We start from the raw sequence: 14,578 nt of genomic DNA, 5'->3' as shown, positions 1-14,578 counted from the left end.
CACGTGGCCAGTGTCATGTCTTTGCCAAGGTGAAGGTTGGTCTGTCATCAGGCTGGCAAGGTCAGGTGGCGCTCTCTGTTGTCGTCGGGTTGTCAGGCTCCAGCTTGTTGTGGATGATCTGCGACAGCTCCTTGATGATGAAGGAGTTACCTCCCTCCTGCACGCTGGCACCCTCTGTCTTGGAGAGCTGGTTGTAGATCTGCATCAGCTTCTCCTCCATAGCACGCTTCTGCACCTTGGGCCGCGTGTTGTTGGAGCGGTTGCGCTTGTTGGCGAACCAGGACTTGACCTGCATGGTGGTGATGCCACCCTCCAGCGCCATCATCTCCTTCTCCTCCTTGGTAGGGTAGGGGTTGTCCTCGTGCTGCCGGTACCACTCGTACATCATGTCCACCGCCTTCTGGTTCAGCGGCTCGTTGTGACGACCCTTCCTCTCCCCTCCCACACCCCCACCCTCCAGCACCCCCCCGCACCGGGGCAGTCGGGACAGGGACGACGATGACTTCCTGCGACCATCAGGGTTGCGGCGTCGGTACTGTCTCTTCGGGGGCGCTGCCATCTGAGCCTGCAGCTGGCGGTGAAGGGAGGAGCTGATCTGGTCGGACTGGATCTGACCCGATGGGCACTGACGCCCTCCCCCTACCCCTCCTCCCCGCGGCCGCCCCCCTCCTCTCCCTCGCCTTCGTCCTGCTGCCCCCTGGTCAAGGTAAGGGGTGCTGAGGCCAGAGTCAGAGCAGGAGTCGGACATTGTGTGCTGGGGGTAGGGGTGGGGGTGGACATACTGGACAGACATATCGCAGTCAGAGCCCAGCAGGCTGGGGTTGAGCTGCATCAGGTCGTTGAAGGGGTAGTAGATGATGTCGCTGCTGCTGCTGCTGCCACTGCTGTTGATGGTGGCTGTGCTGGCTGTCTGGTTCAGGGTCTGGTAGTGCGAGTCCTGGTGGGTGTAGGGGTAGCCCCCGCCCTCTACGTACCCGGACGTCACTGTGGCCGGGTACCCCGTGTTGACCGTGTTGTAGCTGTTGTCCATGTCCTCCTGGGATGAGGAGGGGGGGAAGTGGTGGTGGTGGTGGTGGTGGTGAGGGGGGGGAGGCTGGCGGTGGGGCCAGTAGAGGGTGGCGGGGGACTGAAGGTCCGGATCCTCCATGGTCAGGTAACCACTCTCGTCGGGACAGGGCGTGCTGCGCTGTGACGCCTGCGGCTCCACGCTGGGCGGGGGGGACAGGAAACTGCTGGAACAGCCCATGGAGCCTCCTCCTCCCCCCTCCCCATACCCCTGACTGGGAGGGTCACAGTACGGGTGCTCTGTGTAGGCCATGTCGGGGTAGGGGGCATCAGAGTAGGGGTGGTCGGGATAAGGGAAGGGCACATGACTCTTGGAGGTCGACGTATGGCTGTCAGTGGGACCTGAGGGCTGATGGGAGTCCAGGTCAAAGGCCGTCATGAGCGCCGTGGAGATGGCGCTGTCTGTGGGCAGGCAGCTGTCCCCCGACACTGGCTGCGACTGGAGGATGGTGGGTGTGGCAGTGGGGGACGGGGTGTTCTCCACTGGGTCAGTCCATGTGCTCTGAGAGGGGGGACAGAAATCATGACTCAAATTAGCCTGTGTACATGACCACATCACACATATGTCGGTGTATCTCCTCTGTGAGTGTGTGTGTGTGTCACAGCGTGCTGTGCATATGTTAGCATGTTTTAGTGTGTGTTAAGGTTTCTTAGCGCAATTTCTAATCTATTGTGGTCTGTTGTAGAACATCCTTGTGACTGTTGTATTTATTCATTTTTGAGGAAATGTAAACAATACAATTTTTTTTTTCATTTTTAATTGTGATTTTTCTGCCCACTGAATTTATATTTCTGTGTGCTGGGTTTGGATACGAATTTTTTTGTTTTCTTTCTGGGCATACATGTAATGATGTATATCCATATTGTAATTAATCCTACAAACATGCCAGCTCAGCGATCATGACCAAATGAAGTGTTGACCCAGTGCTAACACGTCCGCTTAGGAAACAAGAGAATTTCAGCCAACGTGATTGAATCCTATGCTCACCACTATCTCCTCCCACTCTACTAGACCTCCAAAGGTGGTTTGGACACAATTCATTCTAATGAGATGAAAAACTGAGATCCTGTGTGTAGCATACACTTAGCACATGTAAAAGAACCCACAGCAACAAAAGGGTTGTTGCTGGAACAAAATTATGTACGAAGTTCACTTTGATAGGAAAACAAATACACTTACAAAAACAGACAAAAAAGAAAAGAAAAAAAGGGTGGCACTGCACTGTTGTCTGTACTGATGTGCTGTCCATGGGGAAAGCATCTCAAAATCTATCACAGAGAAATGTGTTGTGACAAAAAGTAATAAATACAACACAATACAATACAATGTGCATTGTGTTTCCAGAATCCCAGAATCAGACCTGTAGTACATCAGTGGACACATGGGGATTACTTCTCAACACTTAGGATATGGGCACTTTTCAAAACATGGGGAAAACTTCTCAAGACATGGGGGCGCTTCTTAGAATATTGGGGCACTTTTTAAGGCATGGGGGCACTTTCCAACACAAAGAGATCACATTTCAAGACATGGGATCACTTCTCAAGATGTAGGATATCTTCTCAAGACATGGGGGCACTTCTCGAGATATAAGGGCACTTCTTGACGTAAGGCATTGGGGGCACTTCCCAAGATATGGAGATCACTTCTCAAGGCATAGGGGCTTTTTTTTAAGACAAGGGATCACTTCTCAATACAAGGAATCACTTCTCTAGATGTGGGATAACTTCTCGAGACATGGGGGCACTTCTCTGAGCAAGGGGGCAGTTCATGTCAAATGATGATACTTCTCAAGACATATAATTATGGGCACTTTTCACAACATAGGGGGCAGTTCACGTCAAATGATGATACTTCTCAAAACATATAATTATGGGCACTTTTCACAACATAGGGGGCAGTTCATGTCAAATGATGATACTTCTCAAAACATATAATTATGGGCACTTTTCACAACATAGGGGGCAGTTCATGTCAAATGATGATACTTCTCAAGATATAATAATGGGCACTTTTCACAACATAGGGGGCAGTTCATGTCAAATGATGATACTTCTCAAGACATATAATTATGGGCACTTTTCACAACATGGGGGCACTTTTTCAGACATGCGGATAATTTCTCAAGATATATGGGGCAATTTCTCAAGAAAAATGGGGCACTTCTCTAGACATGGGGATCACATCTTGAGATATAAATGGGCACTTCTCAGAATATGGTAGGTACTTCTCTAGATATACGGGCACTTCTCAAGACATAAGGGCACTACTTTAGACACAGATGCTCATCTCAAGATATGGGGGTACTTCTCAAGACAAGGGGACCATTTCTAAATTTTGAGGGAACACTCCTTGGAACATGTGAAATGTTATGAAGGACATAGGCGGTGCACCGTAGGATAAAAGGAACATTACACACAGCAAATACACATGGAAATGCCCAACACAGACTAACATTATTCAGACACAGCAAACACACATGGAAATGCCCAACACAGACTAACATTATTCAGACACAACAAACACACATGGAAATGCCCAACACAGACCAACATTATTCAGACACAGCAAACACACATGGAAATGCTACAACACAGACTAACATTATTCAGACACAGCAAACACACATGGAAATGCCCAACACAGACCAACATTATTCAGACACAGCAAACACTCCCATGGAAATGCTACAACACAGACTAACATTATTCAGACACAGCAAACACACATGGAAATGCCCAACACAGACCAACATTATTCAGACACAGCAAACACTCCCATGGAAATGCTACAACACAGACTAACATTATTCAGACACAGCAAACACACATGGAAATGCCCAACACAGACCAACATTATTCAGACACAGCAAACACTCCCATGGAAATGCTACAACACAGACTAACATTATTCAGACACAGCAAACACACATGGAAATGCCCAACACAGACCAACATTATTCAGACACAGCAAACACTCCCATGGAAATGCTACAACACAGACGAACATTATTCAGACACAGCAAACACACATGGAAATGCCCAACACAGACCAACATTATTCAGACACAGCAAACACTCCCATGGAAATGCTACAACACAGACTAACATTATTCAGACACAGCAAACACTCCCATGGAAATGCTCCAACATAGACTAACATTATTCAGACACAGCAAACACTCCCATGGAAATGCTCCAACATAGACTAACATTATTCAGACACAGCAAACACACATGGAAATGCCCAACACAGACTAACATTATTCAGACACAGCAAACACACATGGAAATGCTCCAACATAGACTAACATTATTCAGACACAGCAAACACACATGGAAATGCTCCAACACAGACTAACATTATTCAGACACAGCAAACACACATGGAAATGCCCAACACAGACTAACATTATTCAGACACAGCAAATGCACATGGAAATGCTCCAACATAGACTAACATTATTCAGACACAGCAAACACACATGGAAATGCTCCAACATAGACTAACATTATTCAGACACAGCAAACACTCCCATGGAAATGCTCCAACATAGACTAACATTATTCAGACACAGCAAACACTCCCATGGAAATGCTCCAACATAGACTAACATTATTCAGAAACAGCAAACACACATGGAAATGCCCAACACAGACTAACATTATTCAGACACAGCAAACACACATGGAAATGCCCAACACAGACTAACATTATTCAGACACAGCAAACACACATGGAAATGCCCAACACAGACTAACATTATTCAGACACAGCAAACGCACATGGAAATGCCCAACACAGACTAACATTATTCAGACACAGCAAACACACATGGAAATGCTACAACACAGACTAACATTATTCAGACACAGCAAACACTCCCATGGAAATGCTCCAACATAGACAAACATTATTCAGACACAGCAAACACACATGGAAATGCTCCAACATAGACTAACATTATTCAGACACAGCAAACACACATGGAAATGCTACAACAGACTAACATTATTCAGACACAGCAAACACTCCCATGGAAATGCTCCAACATAGACTAACATTATTCAGACACAGCAAACACTCCCATGGAAATGCTATAACAGACTAACATTATTTACACACAGCAAATATTTATGGAAATGCTCCAGCACAGACTAGCATTATTTACAACTTACACTCCCATGGAAATGCTTCAACACAGACCAACATTATTTACACAGCAAACACTTCTGTGGAAATGCTTCTACACAGACCAACATTATTTACACACACAGCAAATACATGGAAATGCTGACACAGACTAATAATTAACATTTACACACTGCCCTCAGTTGGATGTGCTCCAACACACAGCAAAAGTGAAAAAAAAAAAAAAAGGTTGAAGAAAGTTTTTATCATTCTGACAGCAGCCTGACTGTTAATCTAAAAAACATGACAAGGACCCGAGCCAGTGCTCAAAACTACAATCTCTCCTTCTAACTGAAGTAACTGGCTTTGTTTTTTTTTTTGTTTCTTTCAAGACTGATATTTGAAGATAGTGTCTCCTTCAAACTGAAGTAACTGGCTTTGTATTTTTTGTTTTTTTTTCAAGACTGATATTTGAAGATCGTGTCTCCTTCAAACTGAAGTAACTGGCTTTGTTTTTTGTTTTTTCAAGACTGATATTTGAAGATCGTGTCTCCTTCAAACTGAAGTAACTGGCTTTGTTGTTTTTGTTTTTTTTCAAGACTGATATTTGAAGATCGCTTGCACTGTTCTTTTCAGCTTTTTTTTTTCCACTATAAAATTTCACCGTTTGACATTATTTGAACTGAAAAAAAGTATATAATATATCCAACAGACTGGCAATATATAATATAATATACCCAACAGACTGGCAATATATAATATATCCAACATACTGGCAATATATAATATAATGTATACAACATACTGGCAATATATAATATAATATATCCAACATACTGGCAATATATAATATATCCAACATACTGGCAATATATAATATACCCAACAGACTGGCAATATATAATATAATATATCCAACATACTGGCAATATATAATATATCCAACATACTGGCAATATATAATATAATATATCCAACATACTGGCAATATATAGTATACCCAACAGACTGGCAATCAGGGTGCCAGGAGAGAAATAAACCAGAAGAAAAGCAGAAACGTTTCAGAACAGGCCAAGTTAAATCTTTGACAACAGACACATGTACTGTGTGTTTGGGGGAGAGGGTGTGGGGAGTGGGGGGGGGGGGGGGGACGGATTGCTGGCACAGCTCCAACAAACGTGTCGTGAGGGGGAGGATTCGCGGACAGTGCTTGGTCAGCGGCATGGGCATGTGCACACAGCCTGACCTCTGCCGTGTAACCCCTGACCCCCTGCCCCTGTGACTTACTGCAGCGAAGAAGGGGTGACGTCTGAGGGAACTCATGGCTGCCGTGAAGACAATGGCTGACCACTGGATACAGACGCTCAGTGCAGTGTTGTGAGTGACGTGCACACTACACCCACCGCACTGTCACCGACTGACTGGGTGGTGATGAGAACTCACACCCCACCCCCTCCCTCCCTTGTCTTCTGTGGGTTGTCGTGAGTTCCCTCTTTGTCTCAAACCACTTCAGTCACAGCCTGCGGTTGCGTGCACGTGCTGTGGGTTATTTTTAGGATCAAGGCCACCCCCCACTCCCCCTTCCCACCTTCCAGCCCTTCGGCCATTGAAAGACTCGCCGACTTTGCAGACGGTTTTATTGTCTTCTGTCTACCCCGTCCCCTCCCCAACACCCCCCCCCCCCCCAACCCCTACCCCGCGAAAGACTCGTCCCTTCACACACACGTGCATGCATGCAAACTGGCGTGTGCGCGCGTCGTTTCAGCAACGCTGTTGTAGAAACTGGGAATGTGAATGACAAGAAGGGGGAGGGGAGGGGGCAGATGGAAATCGCGAAACTGAGCCACCCCTACCTCTTTTAACAGGGCTCTCCGCGCTCCCCTACCTCTTTTAACAGGGCTCTACGCGCTCCCCTACCTCTTTTAACAGGGCTCTACGCGCTCCCCTACCTCTTTTAACAGGGCTTTCCGCGCTCCCGACAATGTGTCAGTGAGGTGCAGAGAAATGCCATGCACCCGTATCTGTTTGTAAGACCGTGTATCCTGACAACTGTGGCTGTGTTGTCCGGACCAGAAGGGGGGGTGGGGGTGGTGGTGGGGGAAGCGGCGGGGGGAGGGAGGTACATCCTCATCATAGCCTGTAACCACCACCTTCCCCACCCGTTCTGCAACCCAGTCCCACCCTCCTCCAGCCCCACCCCTGAGTCAATGTAAATTCGTAAAGCAGTGTACGTGACTTGCTCTTTGACCCGTGTTTATGATGCCATCAGTGGACTGTTGATTGTGAACAGTGCGTGAGACATTGAAACACCTCAGGTGTGTGACTGAACAGTGCGTCAGACATTGAAACACCTGAGGTGTGTGGACAGTGCGTGAGACATTGAAACACCTGAGGTGTGTGGACAGTGCGTCAGACATTGAAACACCTGAGGTGTGTGGACAGTGCGTCAGACATTGAAACACCTGAGGTGTGTGGACAGTGCATGAGACATTGAAACACCTCAGGTGTGTGGACAGTGCGTCAGACATTGAAACACCTCAGGTGTGTGGACAGTGCGTCAGACATTGAAACACCTGAGGTGTGTGACTGAACAGTGCGTGAGACATTGAAACACCTGAGGTGTGTGAACAGTGCGTGAGACATTGAAACACCTGAGGTGTGTGACTGAACAGTGCGTGAGACATTGAAACACCTGAGGTGTGTGACTGAACAGTGCGTGAGACATTGAAACACCTCATGTGTGTGACTGAACAGTGCGTCAGACATTGAAACACCTCAGGTGTGTGGACAGTGCGTCAGACATTGAAACACCTGAGGTGTGTGACTGAACAGTGCGTCAGACATTGAAACACCTGAGGTGTGTGGACAGTGCGTCAGACATTGAAACACCTGAGGTGTGTGGACAGTGCGTCAGACATTGAAACACCTGAGGTGTGTGACTGAACAGTGCGTCAGACATTGAAACACCTGAGGTGTGTGGACAGTGCGTCAGACATTGAAACACCTCAGGTGTGTGACTGAACAGTGCGTCAGACATTGAAACACCTCAGGTGTGTGACTGAACAGTGCGTCAGACATTGAAACACCTCAGGTGTGTGACTGAACAGTGCGTCAGACATTGAAACACCTCAGGTGTGTGACTGAACAATGCGTCAGACATTGAAACACCTCATGTGTGTGACTGAACAGTGCGTCAGACATTGAAACACCTCATGTGTGTGACTGAACAGTGCGTCAGACATTGAAACACCTCAGGTGTGACTGAACAGTGCGTCAGACATTGAAACACCTGAGGTGTGACTGTACAGTGCATCAGACATTGAAACACCTGAGGTGTTTGACTGAACAGTGCATCAGACATTGAAACACCTCAGGTGTGTGGACAGTGTATCAGACATTGAAACACCTCATGTGTGTGACTGAACAGTGCGTCAGACATTGAAACACCTCAGGTGTGACTGAACAGTGCGTCAGACATTGAAACACCTCAGGTGTGTGGACAGTGCATCAGACATTGAAACACCTCAGGTGTGTGGACAGTGTATCAGACATTGAAACACCTCATGTGTGTGACTGAACAGTGCGTCAGACATTGAAACACCTCAGGTGTGACTGAACAGTGCATCAGACATTGAAACACCTCAGGTGTGTGGGCAGTGCGTCAGACATTGAAACACCTCCTGTGGTGCCCAGCTCTGCTGTGAAAGCCACTAGTAATGCTGTTGATATCAACATTCATGTCAAGGACTCTAGTGGTGTCACCAGTGATGATATTGGTATCAATGACCATGTCAAGCACTGCAGTGAGGTCACTAGTAATGCTGTTGGTATCAACATCCATGCTAAGGACTATGTCATCAACAATGCTGTTGGTATCAACGTCCATGTTAAGGACTATGTCACCAACAATGCTGTTGGTATCAACGTCCATGTTAAGGACTGTGTCATCAACAATGCTGTTGGTATCAACGTCCATGTTAAGGACTATGTCACCAACAATGCTGTTGGTATCAACGTCCATGTTAAGGACTTCAGTGTAGCAGGACGGAGGCCTGTCACTGGTCAGAATCAATTCCCTGGCTGTGTCACTGTACGGTGTTCTTCTGTCATTGTGTAGTGTCACTGTGCAGTCTTACCGCTGTCACTGTGTGGTGTGTCACTGTTGTCACAGTGCAATGTGTTACTGTTGTCACTGTGCAATGTGTTACTGCTTTCATTGTACAGTGTGCTACTGCTGTCACTGTGTTGTGTGTCACTGCTGTGTCACTGTGTTGTGTGTCACTGCTGTGTCACTGTGCAGTGTGTCACTGTCATGTTACTGTGCAGTGTGCCACTGCTGTCAGTGTGCAGTGTATTACTGCTGTTGCCATGCAGTGTGTCACTGCTATTACCGTGCTGTGTGTCACTGGCATGTTACTGTGTAGTGTCACTATGCAGTGTGTCAGTATGCAATGTGTTCTTGCTGTCACTGCAGTATGTCACTGCCTTGTCACTGTGCAGTGTCACTGTGCAGTGTGTCACTGTGCAGTGTGTCACTGTGTAGTGTGTCACTGTGTAGTGTGTCACTATGCAGTGTGTCACTGTGCAGTGTGTCACTGTGTAGTGTCACTGTGCAGTGTGTCACTGTGCAGTGTGTCACTGTGTAATGTCTCACTGTGCAGTGTCACTGTGTAATGTCTCACTGTGCAGTGTCACTGTGTAGTGTGTCACTGTGCAGTCTCACTGTGTAGTGCATCACTGCTGTCACTGTTCAGTATGTCACTGTGTAGTGTGTCACTGTGCAGTGTGTCACTGTGTGACTGGGAAGGCCGTCACTGTCTGTATCAATTCAGGACTGTGACCTGGGAAGGCCGTCACTGTATCAATTCAGGACTGTATCTCTGTGGTGAACATGTGCTGATACAGGGTCCAGTCTCCACCTTCAGTGACACCAGTTTTGGTCACTCATCACTTACCAATTTGGGACATCTGTCAGTTGTCTCCAGTCCTTTTGTCAGTGTCAATAACCTTCGTTTGGCAGTTTGGGTTTTTTGATGGTATGTGTAATTGTCCATTTACTTATATTTACACTTTGTTGTTAGTTTCCTTATATATTATACCATTGCCTGTTATGTGGGTTTACTTTTGTGTAGCCCTTGAGGCATTGTGACAGAATCAGTTTGGTGTTGAACTTCTGACAAGGTTGGTTAGAACCCTTGAGGCATTGTGACAGAATCAGTTTGGTGTTGAACTTCTGACAAGGTTGGTTAGAACCCTTGAGGCATTGTGACAGAATCAGTTTGATGTTGGACTTCTGACAAGGTTGGTTAGAACCCTTGAGGCATTGTGACAGAATCAGTTTGGTGTTGGACTTGGGTCTGACAAGGTTAGAACCTTTGAGGCATTGTGACAGAATCAGTTTGGTGTTGGACTTGGGTCTGACAAGGTTAGAACCCTTGAGGCATTGTGACAGAATCAGTTTGGTGTTGGACTTGGGTCTGACAAGGTTAGAACCCTTGAGGCATTGTGACAGAATCAGTTTGGGATGTGGGATGTTTAACCCTTTGCCTGTTTACTTAACCTTTGTTGTCAGTTTATGTATGTTTGGGACCTTAACCCTTTGCCTGTTTACAGCTTACTTGGCCTTTGTCTATTGTCAGTTTATGTATGTTTGAGACCTTTAACCCTTTGCCTGTTTACAGTGTACCTAGCGTTTGTCTGTTGTCAGTTTATGTATATTTACCCTTTGTTGTCAGTTTAGATTAATCATATTTACAATTTATCTGTTGTAAAATTGTTTCCTTATATTCATTTTTTGTGTATAGTTGGTTTATTTACATTTACCCCCACCCCCCTGCGATTTCATGAACAGTGACTTATTACTTTATTAGTGTGTTTTTTTGTTTTTGTTTTGTTTTTTGTTTTTTTAATTATATAAATATAAGAGTTGTTCACAAAGATACCAACTCTGTAGAATATGCTTTTTTCTTCTTCTTCTTTTTTTTTTTTTTTAACTATTCCTTTCATCATTTACACAGAAATGATGGACTATAAATATATGTCTTGTGAAAGGAGGAGAGACCATTCTAGTCTTCATTTATATTCAGGTGTTCTTTTTTTAATTTTTTTTTTTTAAACCCCATTCCTTCTCATTGCACACTTGGTTTTCACGTCCCATCTCCTTTCCTCATATTTTTTTTTAGTGGATTTTTAAACAGAATGGTGCCAGGGACAACTTCGTTGCCATGAGTCCTTTTACATATGTTGCACACTGGACTTAAGTTCAGTGTCATCCAAAAGACTATAATCTAACCCAACCACCTGAGATCTGATGACAGTTGTGTGCTTCCATAACAAAATGTATGTTTGACAGTGATTGAATGATTAAAATCAGTTGGTGGTGAGGGACTAGAGGGTGGACACAGACACACCACTGACCTGCACTTCCGTTTTGATGCTGGCTCTGAGAGGTAAGTCGTTGGTGGCTGTGGTGGTGGTGAGTGGGGGGCCTGCACTGTTCACATCCAGCATAGAGACTGCGCTGAAGGGGGTGGTGGTGGAACTGCCGGCACCAGACAAGGGGGTTGCTGTCCCTGGTTCAGCCGCAGAGTCGGCCAGCTGTGAAGCAGTTGTCTGCCCATGGTGCGGTGTGGTGTCCACTAACTGGTCCAGGGCTGTGGAGTCCAGGATTGGCATCAGGGGGCTGTGGCTGGGGAGGGGAGAGGGAGGCACGGCTGTAGGGGTGGGAAGAGTGGAGGTGGAGGCTGACGCAGGCACAGCGACCACAGGGGTGGGGAAGGCAGAGGGAGGGGTGTGCTGGTTCCAGGGGGGGTAGGGTGGGGGCCAGTCATAGTCAAACAGGTTGTGGTGGATAGAGGGGGTGAGGAGCGTGGGCTCGGTGTACTGGTCGTCGGGCTGGTCTATGGGGATGTTGTGAAAGGGGGGCAGGTCGGTGAAGTCCGGCAGGTAGTGGTCCATGCTCAGGCTGTGCACGCTGCCCTCCTCCTCCACCCACCCTCCATCCTCCCCCTCACCCCCCTCCTCCTGTCTGGAGCTGTCCATGAAGTCGGGGTTGCTGCGGGGGTCGGAGTCCACGTCCACATACACAGCGTCCATCCCCACCTCCTCCTCCCCATGTCTGGTGTCAGGGCCGCCCACCCCCACTGCGTCCATCACCACGTTCCCTTTGCACTCCCGCTCTGAGAAAGGACTTTCCGGAGAGGGTGGGGGCTGGGGGTGGAAGTAGTGGGCAGAATCTTCACAGTCGTCATGGTACTTGAGGCTGAGGGTCTCCAGCTTGAGCACGGCCAGGGCCTTGTTCTTGTGCTCCAGGTTGTGCTGGATCTGCAGGGGCTTCAGATTGTGGTCGATGAGGCAGCTGTTCCAGCTAGAGTGGCTGGAGCTGTGCGAGGGCAGCTGCAGCACTTTCAGTGTCTTGTAGGACTTGGCTACTGGCTGAGACTTGCCCCCGTGCATGTTCAGGTACTTGGGCTTGCTGCTGCCCGAGTCTGGGCTGTCATGGATGAAATATGTTTTGTTGGGTTTGTTGTGGATCTTGAGGATCTGAGGCATGTGCACACCGCGGACCTTATGCCCCTCTGTTCCTGTTCCTGCAGCCTGGGGCTGTGGCAGTGTGGGGGTGTGCTGCGTCTCCATGCTGCGTGTGCCAGACGGGCAGTCCTGCACTGGTTCTGGCGGTGGCCGGGTGGGAGGCGTGTTGGAACCCTTGTTCTCTGTGCGCCTGTGGACTTTCTGCTCATAGCTGTGTTCTTGCCTAATGGACCAGACAGCATCAATTTTGGGAAAGCATGGCTCAGCACTGTTGGCCTGTTCTGTGACAATCTCCACTTGCTGACAGACTTGGGGGGTGGCATCATCATCCACCACAACCCTGCAGTCTTTCTGTGGTTCTGTGGTGTCGGGGATCGTTTCTGTGACCTGTGTGGAGATCGGGGCATGCTCTGCCACCACTGTGGGGGACGGGGGTGTGACTGTGGTGGGGGTGTGGTTGGGACTGGAAATGGAAAGTACTGGGGGCTGATCACTTGTTATGGTGGGTGATGTGAACTCGGTCTCAACATTACTCTCACATACTGGTTCAGCTGTGGCCATGACAACTTTTCTGAGCGGCAAAAATCAGGTTAAGTTTTTTTTTGTTTGTTTAATATCAGACTGCCGACAACCCAACGCAACAGCACAACACAGAGGCAGAGCAAACGACTTTCAACGATACACTTACAGCAATGGTGGAAGTGTTTCGACTGTGTGTGCGCTGGCTTGCTCGTTTCTCTCAGGTGTCTGTGCTGGACCTGGCCTCACGTGAGGTCCCACAGCCTATTGTGGCCGAGTGCAGGACTCTTTCTCATCGTACGCTCGGTTTTCTGTCTTCTTCGGCGATGCCGCTGAAGAGAGACAGGCACCGAATGTTTGGTCTGGATTCTGCACGGCTTTGGTTTTCCCTCCGCGGCCAGTGTAACGTGCTCCCATTGGCCGTGACAGCACTGTTTCCTGTGAGGCCATTGGTGCATGCAAATCACGGTTCAACCCGTTCGCTGCACAGGTGGGAAGGAATGAGACGAAGGGTATCGGATCGAAAATAAGCCAGTGTGTTTCTGTGAAATATATTGTCTGTGCGTGCGTGTGTGCGTGCGCGCGCGCCCGTGTGTGTTCGACAATTGTTTCGCTGTTAATTGCCAAGTTTACACAAATTCAGGATGAGACAAGTTGCAGTGTAGCTGCCGTTGTAGTGGATATGGGAGAGTACATGCATGCAACAAATAAAAGGAAAGCGCTTTGCGCGTTTGAGGAGACGTTGAGATTTGCATATTTTCGGGGTAATTTCCTATTTTAGTGTCCATTATTTCTTGCGGTAATGTCGCACTTAAGCAACCAAAATTCACGGGGATGAAATTATGATGCTAAAGTGCGATTATACCCAGGGACCTGTTAAAACAAAAAACGTTCGTGCCTTGCAGGCTTTTTTTTTTCTTCTTTTTTTTTTTCTAACTTTTCTTCTTCTTTTTTTTCTTTTTTTTTTTTTGCATGATGGGGTGGCCGAAAGCGGAAAGAGCGACTCTGATTGGCTCAGACTGAATGAATGCGTCATCAGTTGCAAACGTCTTGTAAAATGGATCGCTTTCTGCAGCGACTAAATGTGTATCAAAATTAAGTTGAAGGTAACTTCAGAATGAAGTCGAAAACCATAGAAAATCAGTCACAACAACTGTCTGCCCTAAATTGCCATTAAAACAGGCCCCAGATTTTAGGATACTTAAATATAAAAAAAAAATTGCCTATTTTTCTATGGAATGGAATGCATTGTGTTTTTCAGGCATTCTTTACATTATCAACTTTAGGGGGGAAAAAACCCAACCAACTTGGAAAGTAAAGAGTATAATATAT

At 47.2% G+C, this 14,578-nt stretch overlaps 2 protein-coding genes across 2 annotated transcripts in view; one reads left to right on the top strand and one right to left on the bottom strand.

Annotated features, from left to right (window-relative positions):
* LOC143295913 (general transcription and DNA repair factor IIH helicase subunit XPD-like) overlaps window positions 1-14,578 on the top strand; it is a 112,465-nt gene that overhangs the window by 84,125 nt on the left and 13,762 nt on the right. The window lies entirely within an intron of this gene.
* LOC143296415 (uncharacterized) lies at window positions 11-13,630 on the bottom strand. The gene is made up of 2 exons (XM_076608314.1): window positions 11,615-13,630; window positions 11-1,567 (listed from the first exon to the last, which is right to left on the bottom strand). The coding sequence occupies exons 1-2, from the start codon at window positions 13,286-13,288 to the stop codon at window positions 62-64; spliced, it is 3,180 nt and encodes a 1,059-aa protein (XP_076464429.1). The 5' UTR covers window positions 13,289-13,630; the 3' UTR covers window positions 11-61.

Source organism: Babylonia areolata, chromosome 21, assembly GCF_041734735.1.
Source record: "Babylonia areolata isolate BAREFJ2019XMU chromosome 21, ASM4173473v1, whole genome shotgun sequence".
NCBI classification, from domain to species: Eukaryota; Metazoa; Mollusca; class Gastropoda; order Neogastropoda; family Buccinidae; genus Babylonia; species Babylonia areolata.
Note: the sequence above shows the minus strand (reverse complement) of the source record. Positions and strands in the feature narration are given on the sequence as shown.

What these genes read in the sequence shown, in the direction of transcription:
- LOC143296415 (XM_076608314.1), bottom strand. Translation starts at nt 13,288, where the DNA reads ATGGCCACAGCTGAACCAGTATGTGAGAGTAATGTTGAGACCGAGTTC. An exon ending in GCATCAAAACGGAAGTGCAG is followed by an intron (nt 1,568 to 11,614) that starts GTCAGTGGTGTG and finishes CCCCCCTCTCAG; the next exon opens with AGCACATGGACTGACCCAGT.